This window comes from Lynx canadensis, chromosome B3 (genome assembly GCF_007474595.2).
Source record: "Lynx canadensis isolate LIC74 chromosome B3, mLynCan4.pri.v2, whole genome shotgun sequence".
NCBI classification, from domain to species: domain Eukaryota; kingdom Metazoa; phylum Chordata; class Mammalia; order Carnivora; family Felidae; genus Lynx; species Lynx canadensis.
This window is the reverse complement of record NC_044308.2, coordinates 7,461,827-7,489,205: the sequence shown is the minus strand read 5'-3', so window position 1 is coordinate 7,489,205 and position 27,379 is coordinate 7,461,827. Positions and strand designations below refer to the sequence as shown.

Here is a 27,379-nt window from a genome sequence, read left to right as displayed (position 1 = left end):
CTCCCACTGGGCAAAGGCCAGTCCACTAGGTAGCTCTGTGCTTGGGGTGAGGTGGAGGGGCCGGCGAGCTGGGAGGGGCCAGCGGTTGCCCTCCGGAAGCATTTCCTCGTCGTGCATCGGGGAGGCCCGGAGATCTGCCCCCGTGACAGCCCTTGACAGCAGCGGCCAGGACCCCAGCCCACACGCCTCATTCTCTCTCCCTGGTCAGGGCTCAGTCCTCATTAAGATGCCGCGCCTGTGGCCGTGGCCCGCGGCGGACACCTCCCAGAGAAGCCTCGGCCCCTCCCCCCGCCCCCAGCCCACAAAAGCGATTTTTCAGCCCCTGCATTTTCACAGCAGCTCAAAGGCAGATGCATCAATCCTTCCAGGGCCTGGAAACGTGAGGAGAATGCCAAGGGGCCGGTGCAGGTGCCAGATAGATTCTCCCCTGCTGGCTGGTGCCCACGGTACCGCCTCGCTCCCCGATACAAGCGCTGCCCCACGCTCTGGCTACACCTGGCTCCCTTCCCTGGCAGTGAGGTTCACCTGGGACTTGCGAGAGGCCCAGGAAGTGGGGGGCTGGGGACCTGGGCAGGCAGGATGAGAAACAGAGGACACGGAGGGGCACACGACCTACAAGGAACGAAGTCTCCTGCTACCGGAACCCTGCTGCGTCCACATTTGCGTCGCCCCCAAACTCCCCCAAAGGCCCGAATGCGGGAGGTGGGGCTGAGGAGTCTTTCCAGCGAGGGGAAGACGAGAGGCAGTGCCTTGCCAGGGAGGGTTCGAATTTCAGCTTCTTCTTCTGTGGCTAAGTCCAGAACGTCCAGTTCTTGAGGTTCAGAGAATAAATGGCACGTCCCTTTCAAATTTAGGAAGGAACGTGAGTGTGGTTTACACCCAAGATGGATGAAGTCCATTGTCATGACGGTTTTGTGTCTTGTCGGTCGTTACGTGTTGACTGGTACACGCCCTCACTGACTTCCAAAAGCATCAGGACTCTACTTTCCAGAATGGACAAATGGGAGAACTGTCTTGAAGCAGAGGAAAGGGGAAGGCGTGGAGGCAACAGTCAGGGGAGACATGAGGCTTTTCCAGAGGCCCCCGGTCCGGTGTTCTTTCCCGCTGCATCCTGAGTGCAGTTGATGGGGTCTGTCCATGCACCTGTGCGGAGCTCGGGGAGGGGGGGGGCCGGGGAGGGGAAACGCACCTGTGCAGGTAATCGCCTGAACAATTCGCACTCCACCCCAGCTCCTCCTGTCCCCGCACGAAGACCGTCTCTGTGTCGTCAAGGTCTTCGGCTCCGAAAAGCCGGAGCCGAAGAAGCAGGGACCCCAGCTTCCGTCAAAGGGGGTTTCCATTTGTGTTTATAATATTTAAGATTTTCTGAGTTGTTGTTACAGTCTTATGGTTTCTGTGTCAGCAGCTTCTCTCTGTATTAGAGAAGGTATCTCTCTGTCTGTGGATATAGATAGATAGATAGTTAGATATATAAATATATATATGTATATATATATATATTCGCCAAACTGCCTTACAGGGTTTTTTCTTTCCTTTTTTTTTTTTTTTCAGTGTTGTATGTGTAGCAGGCACTTGAGTTTATATGAAGATGTTCGCTTCAGTCAGGATGGAAGAAAGGAGTGTGAGGTGACAAGGGAGGATGTGAGGCCGGGAGACAGGAGGCAACAGAGTACGCATCCATGACCGCCAGCCACCGCTAGCCGAGGATGTCCAGGTAGATGGGGGCGGCTTTCCCCAAAGCGTGAAGGACTTTGTAGATCTCCTTGATGTTCAGCCGCTGCTGGGGTTCCCTCTGCCAGCACCCCAGCATGACGTCGTACACCTCTTTGGGGCACACTCGGGGCCGCTCCAGCACACGACCCTGGGTGATACACTCGATGACCTGAAAAAGTGGAAAGCGGCAGGACGTTACATCCAAAGCCCCGCCAGGGCCCCGCGGCTCACACCCAGCAAAAGCAAGCGACGACTTCACGGAGGGGCTCCAGTGCAGAGCCGGGGTGCCCCCCTGCACGGGCGGCAGGCTGGCTGGAGACAGCCCCGAGTCTCTCCCCTGTCCTGTGCAGGTGGCTGGCTGGCCGCGCCCACCATTGCCCTTTGTGCCCTGCCCGTTGTGTCAGGTCTTCACGGGCGCCCCCACATACACTCTCCCCTGTACTTGACTCTTCCTCTCTGGCCCTCAATTTCGTCTGAATGCCACCCTGCATTCATTGCCACTTAGCAGCAGGGTCTGGCATCTGACCTGTCCCTCCTCTCTTATGAGCCTGAATGACTCTGAAACCCCCTTGAAGGAGCTCTACACCATCTGGCCCCTCCATGCCTCCCTCCCCTTAGCTCCCACTTCCTGGCCAGCTCCCCTCCTGCTCCCAGCCTCTGTGTAGAGCACCTTGCTTATCTCTAAGCCACCTCGCGGGTCCCTTTCTCAGCAAGCCCCCACCTCCTGCTCTTTGCACTAACCCGCATATTTGGTTTCTGTGAACATCCTTCACACCAAGACTGCTGCACGATTCACCACTGCCCAGCTGGGTGGCCGGCGCAAGTCAGTTAACCTCACAGGGTCCCAGCACCCTCATCTGGAAGATGGGGATCAAATGTCTGCCTTGACTACCTCCTAAGTGTTGTAAAATGCAAACGAAGCCAAGAGCACGAAGCACGGCAACACGTACTGAAGGGGAGGCCTAAGGAGGAGTAGGAAGAAAACAAATAACGTGTGGTGGGACCCACCCCAGCTGGCCACGTGGGGACCGTGCCTGTGATTTGAGCTTCATTTCCAACTTCTCAAAGGCACTTCTTCTTTTTTTTTTAATGTTTATTTATTTATTTTGAGAGGGAAAGAAAGAGAGCATGAACAGGCAGGGGTAGAGAGAGAGAGGGAGAGAGAGAGAATCTCAGACAGGCTCCGCACTGTCAGCACAGAGCCTGACGTGGGGTTTGAACACACGAACGGCGAGATCATGATGTGAGCTGAAATCGAGAGTCGGATGCTCAACCGACTGAGCCACCCCAGCGCCCCATCAAAGGCACTTCTTTGCTGACCTCGAGTACGTGACGTTTCAAGGTTTCATCTTCCACGACTTGGGTTGGTTTTAACTTCTCCCTAACTCTGGGCAACTTGCCCCAAACTCCAGTTTCCTTGTTCGGAGATGGGTTGTAATGATAAAAATACACAGAATCTTCTCTAGCTGAGTGCCTCTAGTGTCTTTGCCCCCGTGACTCTGTGTTCAGTTGGGCAAGACAAGTGCCTTTGTTCTCTTTTGTCTCCCCCTGCTAACCCCAACAGTGCCATGTTGTCTCATGTCACTCTGACCCCAGGACAGCCTGTCAAACCTTCACTGTGTCAGCACCTTCCTGGTCCTGTTCACCCCGGGGGTTGGACCCAGCCCACGAGACTCATTTCTGTGCCAGCCCGATAGGTCTCCAGCTGCTCATATTCTCCGTTCTTATTAGAGCCTTGTCTCCACACTCCATTACCTTCACCTCCACAGAAAGGGACCCAGCTCAGACTGCAGCGGCTGTTAACGCTATGACCAAAAGTGCTCTGTCGCGTCTTCTGCAGGGTGGGGCTGGCCGGGGTGTCAGCTTCCATAAAGGAACCCGTGATCAGTAGCTGCCAGCACTTGGCTGCTCTGGAGGGTGGAGTGGGACAGGTGGCTGGAGGGCAGAAAGCCCACCTTCAAGGCCACTGTCTCACCGAACTGTGTTAGAAATGATCAGAAACGTTGGGGCACCCAGGTGGTTCAGTCGATTAAGCATCTGACTTCAGCTCAGGTCATGATTTCACAGTTCGTGCATTTGAGCCCCACGTCGGGCTCTGTGCTGATAGCTCAGAGCCTGGAGCCTGCTTCAGGTTCTATGCCTCTCTCTCTCTCTCTCCCCCTCCCCAACTTGCACATTCTCTCTCTCTCTCCCTCTCTCTCTCTCTCTCAAAAATAAATAAACATTTAACAAAAATGATCAGAAACACTTTCTTGGCTACTACAAGCCAACTTGGGTATCCAGGGCAGATCTTCTACTGACACCAATAGTCCCTCAACCCAGATCCCCTCTTTACTGGAGCCACCAAACTACATGGAGGCTCTGCTCAGGATGTGTGTGTACTTCTGTGCGTGCATGTTTGTGCATGTGTGTGCACGTGTGCATGTACACGGGTGGGTATATGCGTGCATGCATGTATCCGCGCGCACACATGTTTGTGCATGTGTGTGCATGTGTGTGCATATGCGGGTGGGTGTGTGCATGTATGTGCACGCACACGTCTTTCCATGTGTATGCGCCTGTGCACATATGCAGGTGGGTATGTGCACACATACATGTATGTGTGTGCAAACATGTTTTTACATGTGTATGCACGTGTGCACATATGTGGGTGGGTATATGCATGTGTGTGCGTGCATGTTTGTACATGTGTGTGCACGTGTGCACATATGCGGGTGGGCATATGCATGCCTGCATGTATGTGTGGGCACACTTGTGGGAACCTTTGTGTTTACCACCAATCCCACTGCCCAAGAAAGCAGCAACAATTTTTCAAAACACTACAACAAATGGGTTTGGATACACTTTCTTTTCTTAAAGGTCATTAAAATGTCTTGTCCTACTTTGGGAAATGTGGTTAAGACTCATTTAGCTTGTGATTGATGAGATACTACAGACTTAAAGAAATGCCTTCTTTTCAGTCTTAGAAACTTACTGGTTAGGGCACAGGTGAACACAGCTTCCCAAAACAAAGATACTTTCCTGAATATTCAGATAAAATCGTAATATTCAAAGGCTCCTGCGGGGGTGCCTGGGCGGCTCAGGAGGTTAAGCGTCCCACTTCAGCTCAGGTCACGATCTCATGGTTTTTGAGATCGAGCCCCACGTTGGGGTCTGTGCTGACAGCTCAGAGCCTGGAGCCTGCTTTGGCTCCTGTGTCTCCCTCTTTCTCTGCCTCTCCCCCGCTTATGCACTCTCTTTCTCTCAAAAATAAATAAACATCTAAAAAATTTAAAAAAAATAATTGCATTCTCTTATCAGTCTGCTTGGTTGGGAATCCGAGCCCCTTACTGCCCACTAACTGCACTGAGTTCTCCAGGCAACATGAGTCTGGTCCAGTCACAAGTGAGAACATCCTGACTGACTCTGGAGCCAGGACTGCTGTGACCATGGCCCAAGCCCTCTCCATGCCACAGAAGCTCCCGCCTCCGAGATTCTGGCCGGTCCTCTCCAGAACCCCAAACAGTTCCCTTCCCTCTGCCCCGAATCTCGACACGTATCTGTGGAAAGTACTGAGTTATTACAGCTAACGTGCTCAGAAACGTACCTGGCACTAAATGTTAACCATTGCTCAGATCTGATTACCGATATTTTTACTATCACAAATCAAAATTATAAAAACATAGGATGTGTTCATTATCATTATGTTTACTATCATGGGTCCTCTTATTCCTGGGAGTCCACGCACGTCGCTCTATCAAGAACGCGAAATGTGCCTTCCCCACCTACCATGCTGCACCTCCCTGGGATGCCCAAAGCCTTTGGGAATCCAGATGATCTGGGTGTTTCCACAAGATGGCACAATTGAAGAACTCAGAGCTGTTCTTTGTTTTCATTTTCTGTCTTAGTGAAACATGTGTGATGTTTAAGTGTAGCAGGACAAACAGGACCGTGACTCGCATCTCAATTTAAACATCGGATTTCATGCTCTCTTGACAATTATGCCACAATTCCTACAGCTATAATTTTTTTCCTACTAAGAAGCTCCCCGCTCTTGCTTCTGCCTACATGTGCCCTGCTGGCTCCAAACCCCACCTGATGTTTTGTATACTATGTCTAAGTCCTGGCCTCAGCCATCTCCACCAGCCTTCACCCAAATCAAGGTTCCCATCTACCCCCTTCTGTACCTCTGTGTTTGAGAGCTGGAACCACGGCTGCTTTCCGTAGGTGAAGATCTCCCACAGGATCACCCCAAAGCTCCACACATCGCTCTCCGTAGTGAACTTCCGGTACATGATGCTTTCAGGGGGCATCCAACGGATGGGGAGCATGGTGTGTCCTCCCACCTAAAAGGGGTCAAGACAGAGGGACACACAGAGTGACCAGATGACCAGAGTCGGTCATGCCTGTCTGCACTCTTTATATGTAGATGTGCTGTCCATGCCTCTTATTCTAAGATAGCCACACCTTGATGCAACTTGTCTCAGAGGCCCAGTGGGGGCACTGACATCCAAGATCTATACACTGGAGGCAGCTGGAGTAGCAACTAGAGATAACCCATAAGGGAAAGTGGGTTCCTTGACACAGAGCGTAAAGAAAGACCCCAAGATGATTCGGGGTGGGAGAGGTTTTAGAATCTGGTACTAGAGCGAACCTAACCTTGAAAGGAGGTCCACGGGAAGTCAGCAGAGTCACTGAGGGAGGCCGTCAAGTACAGGAGTATTTAGGCAGCAGGTTAAACTCCTTGGCCATGGCGGTTAAAGCACAACATTATTCATGTGCATCTAACCTGCAGAACTATGACTTTACCTCCTACCTGATGATCCTGTATTTCTCATCGCAACTTAAGACTCAGTGTTTCAAGTGAAGGGGACAGGGAAGTTCCAAATGTGTGGAAGCCACTTGCTAATAAGAAATCAGGTGGACTGAAAGAGAATTTATGACAGTTCTTAGTGACATCTCAAAGTCCAGTAAGAAAAGTGTCTTTTAAAATCTAAGGGAGGGTGCCTGGGTGGCTCAGATGGTTAAGCGTCTGACTCTTCATTTCGGCTCAGGTCATGATCTCACGGTTCATGAGACTGGGCCCCACACTGGGCTCTGCACTGTCAGTGAAGAGCCTGCTTGGGATTCTCTCCCTTTCTCTCTGTCCCTCCCCCACTAGCACACTAGCATACCACATGTGCCTGCACCTTCCCTCTCTCTCTCTCTCAAAAATAAATAAACATTTTAAATAGCCTAAAAAGACCCACCCGTCGGTCTACAGATTTGACAGTCAAGGACAAGAGGAAGTGACTGACATTCAGGGTACCCTTTCCTGAGAAAACATTAGGGAAATCCTCATGGGCCAGTAGGCTAGATGTACGGTGTAAGTATAAGACAATCCACAGCTTGTTTTAGAACTCAGGAACTAACTGTATCCTTAGTAAATACAACATCAGAAACGGGGACTTTTGGCTAATACATAGAATGTGTTGTTAGAAAAGTGCTTGCCATTGATAGAAAGAGCTCTCTATAAATGTCCCGATGAACTATTAATCAGAATTTCTTGTTCTTACAGTGGGCCAGTTGGAGGTATAACAATAATGAACATTTAGGAAAGAATGACTTATTGGAAAATGGGCATTCTTATGTCTAAAGAGGAAAATGATGTTTGCCTTATCTACTTGAAATATTTTAGAAGATAAATGATTATAAGGATTTGCAGGCACTATTTTCAACCTGGGATTTTATAACCAAGATAGCTCTGCGTCATGTGTAAAGACAAACGAGGGTGTTTCTTTCAGACAAGAAAAGACTCAGAAAGTTGATCCCTCTTGGTTTTTCAGAAAATAAAGACGAGAAAATTAATTGAGGATTATTGCAGAAAAACAGGGGGAAAATAATCTAAACTAGACAATGACTTGGAACATAATAAATACAGTACAGCAAATAAGTCACCCACAAAAAAAAATGCAATTTAAATCTAAATAATGGTTGGGGAGCCTGGGTGGCTCAGATGGTTGAGCATCAGACTCTTGATTTCACCCCAGGTCATGATCCCAGGGGTCGTGGGATCCAGGCCTGTGTCAGGAGACTGCTTGAGATTCTCTCACTCTCTCTTTCTCTCTCACTCTCTCCGTCTCCCTCTGCCCCATCCCTGCTCTCATTGTCTCTCACTTTCTAAAATTAAAAACAAAAATCTAAATAATGGTTGCTAATCTGATAGTAAAATGTAATATAATGACTAATAAAGTCTTCTAGTAAAATAGAGACATAAAGTAAATAATAATACTAATCATGCTAAGAGTACTACCATTGCTACCATTAACAGTACTTATCTGGAATGAAATCTCCAGATAATTTCACATAAGTACATAGAAGAGTAGGAAGATAAATCATTAAAGCCTGACAAAGGCTTTGTCTTTTTGGGAGGGAAAGGGAGCAGGTAGACAGTCATCAATTGTTGATTACAACGGTTTCAATTTAAATTTCCTTGCTAAAATTTTTAAGTGGCTCTTAGAAGAATAGAAATAGTACATACAGCTTTCAAACCAGTTGTTAGAAAAAAGAACCAAAAATCTCTGGCCGATACCAAAAAGGCTACAAAAAAGAGGAATGGGATAATGATGTGGCACAAAATGAAAAAGAAGTTTAAATAATACCGCTATAGACACTAAATACAAAAGGGTTGCACTGCCTCTTAAATAAGAGAAAAATTATGTTAAAAAATCAAGATGTGTGTTATTTAGAAAAGACATACATAGAAGAAAGTAACAGAAAATATTAGAAATGAAAGAATGCAAAAATACAGTAAAAAGAAAAAAGGAATATATATTAAATATGCTAATATTAAAATATAATATAAAATATATTAAATCATATATACACAATATATTATTAAATGTAAAATATTGAATATTAAATATACAATATTTAAATGTAAAATATTGAAAATTAGATATGTGTGGGAAAAAATTTAGAATGCCAAGAATTAAATAAAGAGAAAGTAGTTTTTATCATATTTCAAGATGGCAAAATTCACCATTATGATAATTATGACTTATTAGGCTCCAAGTAACATAGCAACAAAAATGTACAAAGAGTAAAAATAGGATATAAGCAAAAGGAAGCTGACAAAACTACCATTATAATGGAAAATCAAAACACTTCTTTCACAAATAGATCAAGAGGACGAGATAAATGAAGATACGTTTAAAAATGCAGATGAGTATGTTAACTAACTAAAATTTAAATTAAAAAATGGAGATGAGTTTTAATTGATAGATATGACTATTATGATTGTCTTTCTGCCTCCCTAAAAAAGCTGGAACATTATTTTCTGAAACAATTTATAAAACCAATCACATATTATACCTCAAAAGAAATCTGAAATTCCAAAAGAAAAAACACAGTACATAAGAAACAATACACATTAAAAAAGTGGGGTGCCTGGATGGCACATTCAGTTAAGCATCCAACTCTTGATTTCAGTTCAGGTCATAATCTCATGGTTCGTGGGTTCAAGTCCCACATCTGGCTCTGTGCTGACAGCAGGGAGCCTGCATGGGATTCTCTGCCCCTCCCCTGCTCTCTCTTTCTCTCGCTCTCAAAAATAAAGAAATATATGTTAGGGGCGCCTGGGTGGCTCAGTCGGTTAGGCATCCGACTTCAGCTCAGGTCACGATCTCGTGGTTTGTGAGTTCAAGCCCCGCATCTGGCTCTGTGCCGACAGCTCGGAGCCTGGAGCCTGCTTCGGATTCTGTGTCTCCCTCTCTCTCGGCCCCTCCCCTGCTCATGCTCTGTCTCTCTCTGTCTCAAAAATAAGTAAAACATTTTTACAAATTAAAAAAAAAAGAAATATATATTTAAAAAAAAAAGAAACATTTTCTGTACCACATAGGAATTAACAACAAAAGAATAACTTTTTAAAAAGTTTCTCTCTGGGCAATTAAAAAACAATTTGATAATGGAATAACTGAAAATTAAATGTAAAATTATTTATTATGATAATAATTAAGTGTGTGTTCATTGAAGCCTATGAAATATAGCTCAAGTAATTTTTAAAAAATACAGCATTTAAGCACTTATTTTTAAAATAGTTAAAAATATAATTAAATTAAAATTTAAAATGTGATTCCACAACAAAAGTAGTAAAGACCTACATGATCATAGAAAGCAAGAGGAAATAAATAACAAAGATAAAATGAGGAATTGGTATAAAAGAAGGCAAAGGAAAACAATAACCAAAAGGGGGAAAAATGTAAAAAGGAGACTATACCTTTACAATTAATTGCTAGTTCTGTCAAAATAATATAAACCTTTGGCAAGGTTAATAAGAGCTATAGAGAAGACAAATGTAAAATGTTAAAAATATTACAACAAGAAATTTGGAAATATAGATGCCATAATTGAGTTTCTAGAAAAGGTTAGTGAAAAAAAAAAAGTAGAGAATCTAAACACAAAACAATTACAATTATAGTAAAAATTCTATACAGTAAAAATGTACAAGGTCCAAGTGGTTTTTTGGGGTAAGTTCTAAAATTTTTTATCCTATTTATACTTTTCCAAAGCAAAAAATAAAAAATAAAAAAGTAGAAACTTTCCCAGTTCATTTTCTGTAACTTGAATATTCCTGATGATAAAATCAATCAGTCAAACATAGCATACAGCCTTAAATATATGAATACAGACATAGATATTTTATCTATATATGTGTAAAGTTATGTTATAAATATAGCCTCCAAATATGAATAATGTTATATTGAATCAGCAAGATATTATAAGAATTCCATATTATAACTCAATAAGATTTATAATAGAAATGCAAGGATGCCTTAGTCTTAAGAAGTCTACTGTTTAATTCACTAAATTAAAAGATAAAAGAAAATCCATAATTTCAAAAGATGCCAAAAATTTCCAACACATTTACCTGATTAAATGTCCAAATTCATTAGTAATAGAAGGTAACTTCCTTTATTTAACTTACTAAATATTATATGTACTAATAAAACTTTAGAAGCATACAAAGTATCTTCTGTCACTAATTTTATGCGACACTATTCGGGTGGTCCCAGCCAATGCAATAAAGCAAGAATAAAAGCAAGGCAGAAACACTGAAGAGTCAAAGCTGCCAATGCATGCGTATGGTAAGATTATTGAAGGCATTTAATTAAAAAGCAATTCGAATCATTACATGATTTCGTAAGCTACCCATGTATAAAATGAACCTACCAAAATCAAACTACCCTCATATACCCGTAGTAATAAATTTAATAGAAAATAAGTTGCTTAATAGCACAAAAAAGCTTAATTCCCAGGCATAAACCTAACCAGAAAATGTACAAAGTCTACTTAAAGAAAAGTATTGAAAAACATAAAAGAAGATCTGAAATGTGGAAAGGTATGTCATTTCCTTGAATAGGAAGACAATCTCATAAATCTCTCATTCCTACCTCAAATTAGTCTGCAAATTCAACACAATCTAAATGAAAACCCCCAATGGAATGATGTATGGAAATTGACAGGATGATACCAAAATTTGTCTAGAAGAATAAATACTTGATAAAAGCTAAAATACACTTGAAATAGAACAACAAGGGAGATTTACTCTATCGGATTGCAAAACATATTATCAAACTACAGGAATGAACACACGGTGTTATTAGCATAGAAATAGACAAATTTCATTGATCAATGGAACAAAACAGGGTCCAGAAGCAGGCCCATGTATAATATTGGAATTTAATATATGAAATGATGGGTTAGTAGTCAAAGTGTTGGGACAATGAACTATTCATTTGAAAAGTACACTTAGATACCTACCTCACACCATATACAAAAATCATTTCCAGATGGATTAAAGAGCTAAACATAAAAACAAAACAATAATAATATTAGAAGAAAACTTAGAAAAGTATCTGTATAACTCAGGAGAAGAAGCCCTTCCTAAATATGACACATGTTCAAGAAGCCATAAAAGATAAGATTTAGTGATACAACTTATAAAAACCAAACACTTTTTCATGGCAAAATACGAAATAAGCATAGTTAAAAGACAAATGACAGAGAAAATATTCGCAATATATGTAACAAAGGATTAAAATTCATATATTATAAAGTGTTCCTTTAAATTAGTTTTAAAACAGCAACCTGACCAAAAAAAAAAAAAATGAGTAAAGGATAAGGGCAGATGGTCCACAAAAGGGTTACAAATGAGCACAGACATATGAAGAGATGTTAATTAAAACAATAAAGAGACACACTTTTGAATGTTATATGGGAAAAATTGAAAAGATTGAAACTATCTAGTGCTTGAAAAGGTACGAGGATAGAGTTATTCTCAAGGGTCACTGCTAAGACTTGGTGCAGCCTTGTCCGCAGGCAGCTTGGCAGAATCTGTCTACACTACAGATGTTGAGTGCCTTTTAAGGCAGTAATTTCACCTCTAAGGAGCCTTAGAAAAATACTTGGTCCTATAAGCAAAAACTATTGGTTGAAGGGGATTTTTATTTCATCGTTTTTAAGGGCAACAATTTGCCCATCATTGTACATAGATATGTAGTGGTTAAAAGGAACATAGGAGAGTATGTGCAGTGATGTGTAAACAGGTCTAGGATACATTAAAGGAAAACACAAGACTATATATATATATATATATATATATATATATATATTAGCATTCTTATTTATGTAAAAATGTGTCATACATAAGCAAGTACATTAAAAGGGGATAATGTGTAAGTCTGTAAATGCATAGAAAATGATCCAGAAATATAGTCTAGAGAAGGAAGCGAGAGTGAGCACTGACCAAAGAGAAATCCCACTTTTTCACTATATGTATTTCTATACTGCTTGTAATTTTATCACAATCATGTATCACATTTGAAATGTTTAAAAATAATAAAAGGAAAAACTAAACACCTGAATGAAGGAAAACCAGTAGACCTAATTTACATAAGTTCTGATTCAAAAGGTGGTTTTTTTTAATGTTTTTTAACATTTATTCGTTTTTGAAAGATAGAGAGATGCAGTGCAAGCAGGGGAGGGGCAGAGAGAGAAGGAAACACAGAATCTGAAGCAGGCTCCAGGTTCCGAGCCGTCAGCACAGAGCGTGACGCGGGACTCGAACCCATGAACCATGAGATCATGACCTAAGCTGAAGTCGGATGCTCAACTGACTGAGCCACCCAGGTGCCCCTAGAAGGTGATGTTCTTTTAAAGAAAAATTATGTCTGTGATAGAATCTTGTGGAATGGTTTATTTTACCTGGTTTCTTGATGGAAAAAAAAAAAAGTCAGGAATACAGAAACATCCCTTTTGATGCAAATTTTTAAGTAATGGATTCCTTCAAATTGATGCTGATTGTTTGCTTCATTTAATGATTTTATACACAATCCAGAAGAGGTGTTCCAGACTGAAATCTCCCAATTTACAAAGAGGGAGGAATTCAAGTGTGCTGATGTAAACTCTGATGAGCTTAAGTGTTTGGGAATAAAAGTATTAGAAGAGTATTAATTGGCTGCAGGGACTTCACAAAGAAAAATTGTATCAAGATTTTTACCACCAATGTGAGAGAAATTTGTAAGGCATTCCTCTGGAAGTGAACTAAAATATTTCAAGAGGCCAGTAACATAACAAAAAGAGCAATAAATTGGAAGTCAGAAGCCCTGGGTTGTGATGTGACCTTAGACAAGCACTCAACCTGAGTTTCAACGTCCTCATCTTCAACACAGGAGTGAAACATCTCCTGCTTCCAGTGAGATCATGTATGTAAAAACCCGCCGAGTATCATTAAATCCAAAAGTATACACATAAAGTGCAATGCCTGTTCACTGTGTGTGTCCTTACATGCTTGAGAACAGCATAACAAACCTAATTTCCTGGTTTCCATATTCCCCATAAAGATTTACCTGGCCAACACTGATTTTTCCCCCAAGACTATCTACATCCTTCTCCCACGCTGGAGAAATCTAGTCTGGGAAAGGTAGTGGTTAAATCCTTCGCTGATGAAAAAATAATAAAAAAATATATATTTATATTTATTCATAAATATATATGAATATAAATATGATATAGATATATATTTATATTTATTCACAGGGGTGCCTGGGTGGCTCAGTCAGTCTGACTTTTGGTTTCAGCTCAGATCACGATCTCAGTTTCACGAATTCAAGCCCTGCATAGGACTCTATGCTGGCAGCCTGGAGTCTGCTTGGGAGTTTCTCTCTCCCTCTCTCTCTCTGCCCTTCCCCAACTCATGCTGTCTCTCTCTCAAAATAAATACATAAACTTAAAAAAGCTGACAAGTATTCCCATGGTAAAACCTATCCCGACAAGCGATAGGCTGAAATAATAATCTTCATATCAGTAATATCAATTAATACACACTGAGTACCAGCCATACATCCCTCATTTAATCCTCTCTCCCTTCCTATATGATAGAATTCCCTATTCTTCCTTTTCACAGATGAAGATAATATAACTTGCCTAGGCACTGCCTGAGAAATACTAGCTAATGATCCAAGCTATCAGATACGTTAAAGATCTGAAGGCTGAGCTTTGAAACGGGAAACGTACAGGAATAAGGCAAAGATTCCAAGAACTGATTCTAGAAAGAAAATATGTACTGAGAGATCTTTGGATTATACTACCTTGGAGGACATTTCCACCACCTACATTATCATGGATTCCCATGTTGCCAGCCTGATCATCTGTAACGTCCTCTTTCACCCGAGGGTACAAGCAGGCACTGAAGATTACTTACTGCCCGGACCCATGATTTCATTAGGGGCTACAAAAGCGTGGAGTTCTAGCATTCCCTCTGCATGTATTAGCTGGGCATCTTCTATAAATAAAAAAGTTCCCTCATTAACTATTTGGTTATACCGATAACACTTCGTTTAGGAAATGTTCAGTTCTCTCCCTTTATTTATCAGCGCTCAGAATAATGAATTCGTTCCCTAGCATCCTCCAAAGGTGACCAACAAGAGGTTTGGCTTGATTCTGGGAAGCATGAAATTCGACTCATGTTGGGGTGGGTGGGGGGGGGTGTGTGGCTGTGAGTGTGTAGACAGGGGTGTCTTTTAACCCGATGAAGAGTCTCAGTTTATTATGATTGCTCTTTTTGATGCTTACTGTTCCATTTTTGGCCAGTGGCAGCCTCTTAATGTTGGTGTCTCTCGCATACCCCGGGCCCTGCTTCTGACATTAAATACTATTGGAGGCTCCGGGCGTCTGGGTGGCTCAGTCGGTTGAGCATCCGACTTCAGCTCAGGTCATGATCTCACGGTTCGTGGATTCGAGCCCTGCATCGGGCTCTGTGCTGACAGCTCAGAGCCTGGAGCCTGCTTTGAATTCTGTGTCTCCCTCTCTCTGCCCCTGCCCTGCTCACACTCTGTCTCTCTCTCTCTCAAAAATAAATCAACATCAAAATTTTTAAAGAAAATATTGTAGGCTCATATTGTACATTTGCTGCCCCAGCCCTAGAATAAGCCATTTCTCCAAGAATCCCTGGATTCTTCTGGTGGACAATGGAATTTACAGACTACACTATGGATGCCAGGAGTGTGGTCATTGCTGTTGGGTTGAGTTGCTCATTATTTCTAGGTGTCTATATTGGAAGTCGCTAGAAAAAAACTTTTCCATTAAAAGAAAATGCATCATGAGTTCATATTGATTTTTCCAACTCAAATTTAGGATTACAGAGCTTTTACTTAACCTCTTCGATTTTATATCTATATTTTTTCTTATGCTGAAAATCTTGATTCCTATTTCAATAATATTATTTATTTGCTTTATCCTAATACATGTTCATATATAAAATAATGTAACATACTTAATGCACAGTTAGGTTTGTTTGTTTCCCTTTGCTTTGTATTTTTAAGAATTGCTTTAACCCTTAAAATGTAAATGTTTATAATGATGGTTTCAAGGTCAAAACCAATAAACAAGGTACATGAAATTTGAGTCTAATACCTCTCTATTCTCTCTCCCCATTCTGATCTCCTCTTTCCTATAGGTAACGACATCTTGTTTGCTTTTAGTTCATTCTTCTTTTAACATCAGAAAATACATATTACATCCATTTTCCATTTTCCTCATTCTCTTAGATACTCACTCTCAAAGTACCTGTTGTGTGCTTTCCTTTTTTGTTTTGTTTTTTTTGTTTGCTTGTTTGTTTGTTTGTTGCTGGGATTCCCTTGTTCCTTTTCTAGCTATGTAGGACTCCCCTTAGCATGACTATGCCACAGTCAGCCCCCTATAGATAGGACTTAGGTTTTTCCACCTGTTTGTTATTGTCAATAGGGAAGTGCACATTTTACATATATCTTGGGTGACTGTTCCCCCCACTAAAGAACAGTCTAGAATTCCCATTCAGTGTAACAGGTGGTTTCAATCCAGGATCCACATGATTTTGGAGTCAAGTAAAGTTTTTCCAGTGGGTACCCAGGCAAGAATCATTTTGAAGGATTCTGCAGATCCTAAACTCCCACATGGATTTTGTCTAACATTGACTGAGAAGCCTCTGTGGCCCAGCAAACCCTTTTCCCAATTGTGCACACACACACGCACACACGCACACACGCACACACCTGCCACTCTCCAAAGGAAACACCAATCTCTCACTCGTTCTAAATCTCAGGGGAGAAAACCTACAGAGTACAAACAAATAAACGCTATGAAATATTGGTACAGGTGCTGAAAATGAATGTCTCTAGTGGCTGGAAAATAAATCCTTTTGCACATCGAGTAGTTTCCAATTCTTTTCAAACAATTGAAGACGGACAGACCTAAAAGAATTATGAGCTAAGGGGAGATTTAAAAGAAATTTTGATAAGAGACCAATATGAGATTTTAGGCAAATAGCCAGATAATAGTTCAAAGAATTGAGTCACATTACAATAACAAAACTCCTTCCTTTTTCTCTATTTGTTTACTGTAAATAACATTTCTCAGTTCTTATATTGACATATATAAAAAACAGAAGTAGAATTGATCCTGAACCTTCCTTACTTTAGCAATAAATAATATGCATTATAGGCTACTGGAAAAATGTAAGAGATGCATTTCCAAGAATATTATACTTCTTATATTTCATATTCATCAAAGTTGTGATATATGTACATTATTTCGATCTGCTGCCTACTTCCGTGTATTGCTAATAATTGTAATGATAACTCAATCCAAAAACTCTTAATATCTAGAAACTAATGGTTATTGGACATTAAAAATTAAATTTAAATCTTCATACATATTTTCGTCACACTAAATTATGACAGAGTGGCCAATAAAAGGCTTTCGTGCGTAAAAAGATAACACATAAGGATAAAATCTGGTAGGGTAACTGGGATGAAAACATAAATTCAGGAAGAAAAAGGAGCCATGTAAAACTGACTGCTTATGCACTTGTTCGTGTGTTTAATAGATAATGTGTCAAATTGCTCTGGTATTTAAAGTTCATTAGATACATTACAGGAGTGATGTATTTTTTTCAATGTCAATATTTACAATATTCTGGAAATGGCATCCTTCGCAACTATTTAAAATCATGTTGCAGATTTTATATAGCAACTTAAAACGTGCAGGGGGAGTGCACAGGTGACTTTTCAAGATTCTTTTAGGGACATCAAATCTGAAGACCACAGGTCCAGAGACTGAGCCTCTAGTGATATGACATTTGAAGTCTTGTCTCTGATTCAATCTGATCTTTCCTCAAGGCGCTATCCCACCCACCCCGGCCAGCAGTGTAAGGGGAGGGAATGCAAAAGTGTGTAACAAGAGCAGCACCTCACCTCCAGCCGGGGGGCTGCCTAAAAGCCCCAGCCCCACTTTTTTAAGTCCTTGGCCCTCATTCCCCACCCTGCCTGGGGGCCAGGAGTAGCCGGACTGAAAGTGTGGAAAGCAGACAGGATAGAGACTCTCAGACTCCATTTCCCCTGAGGACAGGATGCACCCCCCCCCACACACACGTAGTCTCCTGCGGTTCACCTCCCTACAGCCACTTCTCCTCTCCCATCATCCTGCTCTTTTCCATAGAGAGACACCCACTCCCCTGCGGTCAGAGGGACCCCACTGCTCTGGGTTAAAGAGGAACTCAGCCGAGCTCTGGAAGGTCCCCAGGTCTCTGCATCCAATTACACAGAAAAGGACGCCACTGATGGGTTGCAAAGACCACAGAGAAGACTGCTTCTCTTCTAGAAGTTCAAAACGTCTATGCTCACACAACTCTGACAAGCTATAAAGGAGACAAAGTGACCCATATATTCCCGATAAAGAAACCACGACCCAGCAAAGGTGAGCAAACACAGATTCACAGGGCACGATATTTCTGGAACGAATGGAAGGATTCGAGCTTCCTCCATAATCACTAATCTGAATGGGCCAAGTCAAAATCTGTCAAAGCCCATCAGAAGCACAGCGGCCTTCTGAACAGCTGTAAAGCCTTCGCGATGCGCGTTAATGGCAAAATAGCTTCATCATAAAGACTGCCATTCATCGTGGGTGTCATTATTTTTTAACTTAGTCAATTTTATTTTTCTTGATTGCGTGTCTCAGCACGTAAAAGAATCTCCACGTGATCCAAGCGGAACAAAAGGCTTAGCATACGCGCTCTCCATCCGCTGGAAGTTCTCCTAGTTTCCCATCTGCCTCAGTGGCTCTGCCTCTTACCCCTTGTTCTGCGTGTCAAGCGAATCATCAGCCAAGGCTGGCAGTCACCTTGAACACGCTCCCAGCAGCCACTACTACAATCTTTGGAATCATTGCCACTCTTGTTCCAGAGGGCCTGGGGTTTTCACACACCTAGGCCGCACACCAGTATTAGCTACATCCAGCATACGTATACATACACCCATACATTCAGAAGGCAGGTGTGTACATGAACATATGTGTGTGTCAATACACACGCAGGTGGGTACAGTCGTAGACACAAACACAGGCCTGTTGACCGTGCCCCGATCACACAAAGCTGGTGAAACCTCCCTTCGACGCCTCCTGAAACCAATGGCCTAAATGTAAAAAGAAAGGCTCCGTGTCCTCTTCACATGTATCTTGTCTCCCAGACAGCAAAAATAAGCGGTTTCACTCTAAATCACTCGATGAACTCTGCCGGGAGCTTCAAAACTTCAAAATAACACGACTGTCTTTCCAGGCATTAACGCTTCTCCCCCCCTGCTCCTCCCCCCCCCCCCCCCCCCCCCGCCCCTCAACAGCTGGGCTGTCTTAATAGCTCCCTCCCCACAGATGTGGTAGGGCCACCAAAGCCTTAGAAATGCCATTCTGCCCTTCCAGAATGTCCCCTGTCTGCCCACCCTCCTCCTGTCCCTGATCCCCTCTCCCCTTTTTTCCCCACGTGGCTATTTTGAATCACAGATACTGTATTTTCAACCAGTTCTTCACCCCTCGGCCCAGCCCCATCTGCACATTCCCCAATCATGCCACTTGGGTGCGAAAGCCTGTATTGCTTCCAGGATGCTCTCTGGGGGACCAGCCCTACCCTGTAACTTCACCCACTCCATCTCCCCAAATCCGACATTCATCAGAATCCAGCACTCCAAAGGAGAGTCCGTGCTAGGGCTATAGCTCGGGAACATACAAAGCTGGAAAACGGCTTGGAAATTACTTAGCCTGCCCCCAAGGCATGAAAACCTTGGCTGGAAGAGAGGTAGTGACTCGCCCAAGGTCACTAAAAAGAGTAAATGAAATGGAGGTCCCATAGAGTGCTGTTCTTGTTTTCGAGGTAAACGTGTTCCTGGAGAAAAGCATATATTAATTAAGACATGCAAATCAAAAATACACGGATATGAAGTTTACATTTCAGTTCTATAGCTTCCTGCTTTCCATCCTGATGTGCTTAAGCTTTGGGTCACCAAGAACTCTGTTTCCCCAGTGGTGTGGGCAGTGCCTTAGGGATGTATCCATTTGTATAGTCATCTGCTTTAAATTGGCAGTATGTGTGTGCACTGTCACAAATGCACGTCTGTCCGTGGCGTCATCCGAGTTATGGATATTCCATGGTGAAACATTTACATAAGAGATTGAGATTTTCTATAGTGACATCAGACTTCGGACTTCATACAGTAGGCTTGTTTGCCTTCATTTTGCCTCCCCTCCTCTTCCTGATACAGTAGAACATGCTATTACCTCGCTTCCTATAGACACAAACTGAAGACCCCAGCCCTGGGTCTAGGAGGTAGTTGGAATTCTCTGGAGGGAAGGTACAGAGAAAACTCACAAAGACATCATTATAGGACGGCTCCCTCTGAGCAGGGCTTTGTGACAGTTTATGCAAAAAGCATCCATTTAGCAGAATCTCAGTGGAATGGCTGTTTCAGACTGAGCCGCTAGCCCCAGGATTAGGAAAAACCCTCAGAGTCTTCCAAAAATACAAGGAGTTTAAGAGCCAAGCTGTTTAGCAGTGTGAGCCTAGAGGATAAATAGGCCCATTGTGATTCTCCCCAAGTCTCTTACCTAGAGCTGCGTCTGCCAGAAGCAAGTTCTCAGATGGAAGTCCCCGGAACACATACCTTCTATAACTTCCCCTTTTGTTTTCCTCTTTCTAAATCCTGTCTAAATGCTGGCACTCAGTCAGAGACCTCACTGTCCTTTATTGCCCCCAAGCAATATATTTTTTTATGGGGCAGTCGGTGCAAGTCCAAAGATGTAGGTTGAAAAATAACTTGGCCCTTATTTTCTTTTACAGATGCCTAGACGTGGAGCCTCCTGGCTGCACTCAAATCTTCCAGTGGAAACAAACCACAGACACGTTGTGAAAAGAGCTCAATTCACTGAACAAAGCCGGAGGTCTCGCTTCGGCTCAGATGCATGGATCACACTGGATCTAGACTGATCCATTCAAACCCCAAGTGCTTGCTACGCGTTCATAGGTAAAGGAAAATAGGAAATTAAAGCCTTCTTGTGATAAATCTAGATTTTTTAATTTACCCTGTTCAGCACAGGCTGCACTACCAAGGTTTTGATTTAGATTCAGATTTATTTAGCAAACATAAAATCACTTCCAGGTAAGACCGGCTTTGTTCAATATTCAATGCCAAAAAAAAAAAATCTAAAAAATATGATAACTGATATTGAAAATGTGCGTAGAGGATAAGGAAACAGATGATCCAAAGGGACAAAGGGGATAATGTATAAATAACTTAGCCGATGCCTCTGACTCGCTAAGCAACCTTAGGGAACTTATTTAATCCCTGGAAGACTCACCTTTCTTAAATGTAAAATAACAAACTATATAGAACATGTACAGAAATTAAATGAGATATTAAATGAAACAAGCATGCAGTTTTTCTGTACACATGCACATATGTATTACTTTTAACCTAAACCTTTCTTTTTAAAAAAAAAAAATGTTTATTTTTTTTTGAGAGAGAGCACCAGCAGGGAAGGGGCAGAGAGAGAGGGAGACACGGAATCCAGACCAGGCTCCAGGTTCTGAACTGTCAGCACAGAGCCCGATGCAGGGTCCGAACACACAAACTGCGAGGTCATGACCTGAGCCGAAGTCGGTGCTCAATGGACTGAGACACCCAGGCACCCCTAACCCAGACCTTCCTTGAAAGATGCTAATTTCTCAGTGCTTATGGCTATTGTATAGCACTTCCCTCTATTCCAGAAACTTGGACATTCTGCCCAGGGGCCCTTATGACAATGAGACACCACTCCTGGACTATGGATAAGGAAATTGGCTCAGGAATGGAGTGGCAGAAAGTCCATGGTAGGCAGAGGCCAAGCTAAAGGTTAATTCTTCTCATTATGGGTTTTGCGGGTTCGAGACAATTCCACCTGCAAGTGCTGGGAACACATTTCCAGGATCGGGGAGGGGGGGCTGCCAACCTAGATCCTCGGAATACTTAGCTGTCCACAAAAGCGGGGAAAACCCAAGAAGAGCAGCTAACGCTAGTCTCAGAGTGGACAAGACTGGGCAGGTTAGAATATTCTATGGCCGGAGCTCAAGGACTGTATTTCTCCTATGTGTGATGCCTCATGGCAGGAAAAAGAAGGAAAACTAAGATGATTTGAATTTAAAAAGGCGAAGACTGAGACAGGATCTTTTTCCTCAAATGGCATACTGAGCTGTAAACTGTCTTCTCCAGCCAACTTCTCAGCGACGTTAGTGACAATAAAATACTTCCGATCGATTGGATACCCGTCAGCCTTAAGATGACGCACTGAATTCTCCGACCCTGGTTCTGGTTCTATGACATCATCTTCTGACCGTGCGCCTTCCCCCCGAGTGCGCTGGTGAACACAGCTGACGTGCGCCAATGGCACTATGAGAGAAAGACCCTTTCGAATAAGTGACAAAATATTCTCCCGTGCTGGCCAGTGAGGTCTCATCTCTAAATTAGCCCAGGCGGGGTGCCCACCTCTTAGCTCCGGATGAGAAGCTAGACTGGTTGGCTTTCTTAATTGAAAACTTTTTGTTTCTGACTCCAAGATTCCAGCAGCCTGGCACACTGACCTGCCGTTTGGAAAGCCGGTCATACAGACGGCGTGCTTAGATCACGGGAGGACGCGCCTGCACAACCACGGCTGGGGCCCCAAGTCAGCTGCCCGAGAAGCAGACAGCCTAAACCAGCCTCCATTTGCTGCTCTTGATTTCCATTTACCTCTGAGAGAATCTGTGTGGACCAGAGACTGTGCCTAAAGCCTAGTTAGCAGGGTAAAACAACTCTTGACCGGCATTAACATGTAGCATTACTCCCTACAATGACAGGGACTTCTGCACTGGTGTGGCACCTGTCACCATTAGGGGCTGCTTCTTAACTGTGTCTAAAAGAGGTTTTGCCAGCTGTGCCCGCCCCCACCCCCGATCCCCCACTGTGATAACTCCGGGTGTGTGACTGGTTTGCGTATCTCTAATCTCCCTGGGCCACAGGTTGGAAGGAGGCAGGTGGCTGTATGCCTGAGCCAGTGGAGAGGTAAACTGAGGCAAGGCCTGAAGCCCCCTGGCAAACCACACCTTGCACACCCTGTTCAAGGCAAGGGCAAGATGCCCCATTAGAGGAGGCGATACGTGCAGAAGCAGGTCCCCATAGTAGGAACAGAAGGCAGCCCATCCTGAAGCAGGTCTTCCAGCAGAGGCACGATGGCATCATGATACAGAGTCAGACACACAGCCACAAATTCACGGCCATGTCACTGCAGGAAATCAGCTAACCTCTCTGACCCTCAGCTTCCCCATCTCTTGAACATCTGCCGTTTACCTCCGGGTGGATTAAACAGACCGCGTGGATTAAATAAAACACTTCACGGAAAGCATTTAGCATCGTACCCAGGATGTGGCAGGCCTCGATACATGTTGGCAAGAAGCGGCAGCCACAACTGGTACGGTGATGCTCGGGCGCTGTTCTCTGATAAACATTCTCAAGAAGCGTCCTCTGAGAGGTAACGGGCTGTGCACTTCTGTGTGTGCAAGCACATGGAGGTATCTGGGGGTAGGAAACACTTAGGCCGGGTGAGGAAGTGGATTCCAAGTGTCCTTCGCTACAGCTCTTTCAATGTGCGCTTACCCCGAGGAAAGAGAAGTGGCTTCTGGTTGTGTGCAGTGATAATTAACAAACCAGACCCTTGCCCCCTTCCTGCCCCCTCCCTCCACCGGCCCTGTGCCCTCGACGAAGCATTCACTGGCCCCCCAGTCACAGCACTTCCTGCAGGTTGAACAGATCAGCCAGAAAGGCACGGCTATAGCTAGAGGTAAAATCTGAGACTTCCAAACTACTCCAAATTAATCATTCTAGCTGGAGGGAGACTCGGGCCTTTGGGCCCCCCTTTTGTTTTATTAACTGCCAACTGAAAATGCCAGAAGTAGCTGGGGAAGAAGCTCAAAATGGGGGACGGGGAACACTTTGCATATTTTAATGACTTCAGTAAACAACACATACCACAACAGAAACCTCCCATCCGACGGCTACATCCCCAGGCAGAGGAAAGCTGGAAGGGCACCATGGGACAGGACATAAAAAAAAATATGCCACTCCTTCCACTGGAGGCTGCCTTATCCAGCTTCTCTGAGCTGAAGCCAAGCTTCCTGTCCACCCACTGACTAGCTGCTGGGGCACTTCTTACGGGGGCAAGGAGAAACAAACACTCAGCGACTTTTCACACGGCCAAAGCTTTCCCGGAGAGTCAAATGCACCTCTACCCCCAGTGGAAAATGGGTTCTTCTTTGAGTCACGAAGTAAGACCTTCTAATTCTAAAGGAGGTTCACTTGGTGCCCGAGAGGACCGGGCTCACAGATGACTTGCCAGATCTCCGGCAGGACCACAAACGTGGAAGAGTGGATAAATTCCTCCATCCACCTTCACTTAAAGGTGGGGGTTCAACCTCGGCAAAAATGTTGGGATGATGTTCTCAGGGCAGCCCGCAGATGAGTGACAACAGCGGGGGACCCGTGAGCTGCGAAGTGATTCATGAACATAAGTTAGCACCGCTACTATTTTTCTGCATCATGGGTTCCTAGGTAGGCCTTCCCCTGAGAAATTCTAGGAAAGGGGTATTAATTAGCCCAACCACACAACCCATACAGTGACTAGGGATGCCTTGAGCATCCTAGGAGGGAGGCAGCTGGAAGCAAGATCTGACACCATGGGAGGCCGTGGAATAGAGTGGAAAGAGCAGTGGATTGCGACTCGGGTCGTCTGCATTCTTGCCCCAGTACTTCCAGGGTGCTTCCGTGCTTTGTACTCTCTTCTTTCTTCTTCTCGCATGTTCACAGCCGTAATAATTCCATAGCTGGACCGGAGGGCTGCTAAGACTCTTCTCCACTCAAAAACTGCGTGAGGTTGTCCCAAGCAAAATTTTCTGACCTGAATCATCATACCAAGAGCACTGAGCCAAAGCTCATCTCAACATTGGCAACCTGCCTTTCCAGAGTGGCATGTGTATGCATGTGCGTGTGTGTGTGTGTCTGTGTGTGTGCACGTGTGTGCATGCGTGTGTGTGTGTGTGTGTGTGTGTTGCAGGCGGGCCAACAAGCGCAACGGGCCAGAACTCAGAAGCTCCAGGGCCCTGCCTTAGGTTTACATCATACCACCTGGCTCGTCCCTGGGCCCCTGTGTCTCATTTATAAAATTGGTAGGGTGAGGAAAAGGGCTGGGCTAGTTGGCCTTTAGGTATCATCTAGTTCCAAAGTGCTATGATTTGGTGAAGCGGAGACTGGATAAACTCTGGATGCCCCTCCCAGTGCTGTGCGGTTAGGGCTCTGAGGCTCACAAGCTTCACACAGCCCGCTACCCTACAACTGAGTCCCTGAGTGCCTCTTTGCAGCAAAGGGTGTGAGCCAAGGGTAGTCTCAGATAAAAGGTATGGAGGAGCTGTCCCTCCACACAGCATCTGGCATCCCAGGCCATAACCTGAGGCATGCAGCTGTGCGTTGCTCCTTCTCCCTTGAAAAACAAGCCCTACCTCTTGGCTTCCCCTTCAAGGTCAACAAGCGAGGGAAGGCTGTTCTGAGGATGAACCCAGGAGAAAGTCTTAAATGCTGAGCCAGTAATCACAGTTGGGTGGTTTTTTCAAAGGCATTCCTACTCTCTTATACACATTCATGTCTCCAAAAGCACAGAAGGAAGATTAGAGCAAGTGGGCTTCTTGTGTTCAGGCTAATGAAACTGGGTGAAGAATCTTCAAGGGTCACCTGATGGGTCCCCGAAAGGTGGAGCTAGGCTAACTCTGGAGTAGGTAATCCTTAGAGTTGAGCCCTCATCTTGATTCATCATAACGGATAGAAAGAGATGCTTTCAACATTCCAACGTTGGGGCCAGTAGTGGAAGGCTGGTCCCAGGGATACAGAACAGCTTGTTGAGTGCCTAAACTATATCAGGATCTGCACTGAATGAATTAAAATGCACTGCTTCATTCAGTCCTCCCAATGTGCCTTGGCTCTCGAAATTATTATTATCAACAGCACTGCATAGACGAAGGAAGAAAGGATGGGAGGGAAGGAGGGGTTAAGCAACTTATTTGAGTTCAAGAGGTTGGAGAGCGGAAGGTCCAAGCCTCACACCTAAATTATTCCGATTCCAAAACCAATGTTCTGCACCACCGAATCAGAGTTCTTATTCACATCCAAGTTGAAGGAAAACTCACTGGGACGTCTTGAGGCATATAAATTGATGGGTTTGGGGTAGCAGATCTTGGGAAGTGTGACAGGAATCCTAGAAGTTTATTTCTATAAAAACACCCGTAAAAGCTGAAGAGGGATTTTTCATTCGGAAATACCTAAATCTGCAGATGTAATGAACTAAGAAGGGAGCCTACATCAGCCCAGAGAGCACTCATCAAAATGACACCAGAAAACACTTGTATGCCCCTCATAGACAGACTAGAAAAGGCAGTCAGTTGTGGACTTTGCTTCCTTAGTCCTTCTTTTGTAGCTTTTCTCAGCCTAATGTCTGGCCTGACTCAGAAACAACAGTGATTATTTCATGCCTGGTCAGCAGGGCTCCCAAAGACAAGGCATCTCCAGTGAAGACTAGTCTTTTTTACTGAACACCTAGGTCCCGGATAATCTGTTCAACTGCTATAGCATGTATCATCATGATTTCCAAAATTCATTAGTCTTGATTCTTTGGAAATCTATCTCCCCATTATCATCTCTTTCCCTGAGATCACTGTCTCAGGCAGAAAAGGGGGAAGACGGAGAGAGAAGGAGGGATGGTAGGAAGGTTGAGTGGAGATGAGAAGGAAGGAGACAAAGACAGAGACAGAGCAATGTATGTGAAGCCTGGTGATTTAGTCCGGTCTTAGAATTAAGCGGCACCAGAAATAAGCCTTAAATCTGGATTTTGTGATTATGAACACAATACATTGCCTCTTTGCTTAAGATAGATTGGATTAGGTTTCTGTCACTTGCAGCTAAAAGAATCTTGATATAACACTGGAAAATTTGACTCTCAATTTAGTCTCTACTTCTAGGAATAAAATGTCTATTTCTAGAAATGAACTAAGAAGGAAGACTCTGAGAGATCCCAGAGGCCCAGGTAGAAACCAACTGCCCAGCTAGGGCAGAACTACAATATGCCTTCCCTCATCCACAGAATGCTCTTTGCTCCTTTTCCACCCTGCATGGTGGCACCCACATGCCTGGGTTTCATCAGCCATAAAGCATTGCAAGGACACAGTTGACAAACATGTGGCTCTGAGACCAGCACTTGCACTGAAAGCTTTCCTTGCATGGCTGCATCCGCCCACATACCGGGCTTCTGCAGCCCAGTGCCTCTGGCTGGAGGTTACATTAGACATCTACTTTCCATTAGGGTTAGCCACAAGTGCCAGGATGGGAGGAGGCAACAAAAATCAAAGGAACCAGCTAATTCTCAAGAGAGACCCGTCTGACCCAAGCAAAAGAGACTGCGGAACTCATGTGATCCGATCCCCTCCAGTACCCCCAGACAGGAGGTCCTGTCTCAATTCTTCCAGACGAATGGGTTTCTCATGAATCATTTGTCCCGAAAGAATTGCAGAAATAAACTTCAAGATAAAGTCCAGAGCAAGGAGTACAGAATCCCATCACAAAGACTAGGGAGGTTTTCTTAACAAACAGTCCCAGATGGTACATCTAGAAGGATTCCCTTCCTTCACTGTCCTCTTCCCTCTGAACCCCTCAGCTTCTTTACTTAAAGACCTGAGCTCCACCCCATTCCAGGAAACTCCTGTCCTGCTGTTCTGGGAGTCTGCTCTGATAGGAGACAT

At 44.0% G+C, this 27,379-nt stretch overlaps 1 protein-coding gene across 2 annotated transcripts in view; it reads right to left on the bottom strand.

Annotated features, from left to right (window-relative positions):
* Positions 1–1,507: 1,507 nt before the first annotated feature.
* The window catches only part of NTRK3 (neurotrophic receptor tyrosine kinase 3), a 380,533-nt gene continuing 354,661 nt past the window's right edge, over positions 1,508–27,379 (bottom strand). For both annotated transcript variants that reach the window (XM_030317425.1, XM_030317426.1), the window contains 2 exons: positions 5,880–6,038; positions 1,508–1,882 (listed from right to left, as the gene is read on the bottom strand). In XM_030317425.1, coding sequence (XP_030173285.1) covers positions 1,697–1,882; positions 5,880–6,038 — 345 coding nt within the window. In that variant the 3' untranslated portion in view covers positions 1,508–1,696. The remainder of the gene's footprint in view (positions 1,883–5,879; positions 6,039–27,379) is intronic.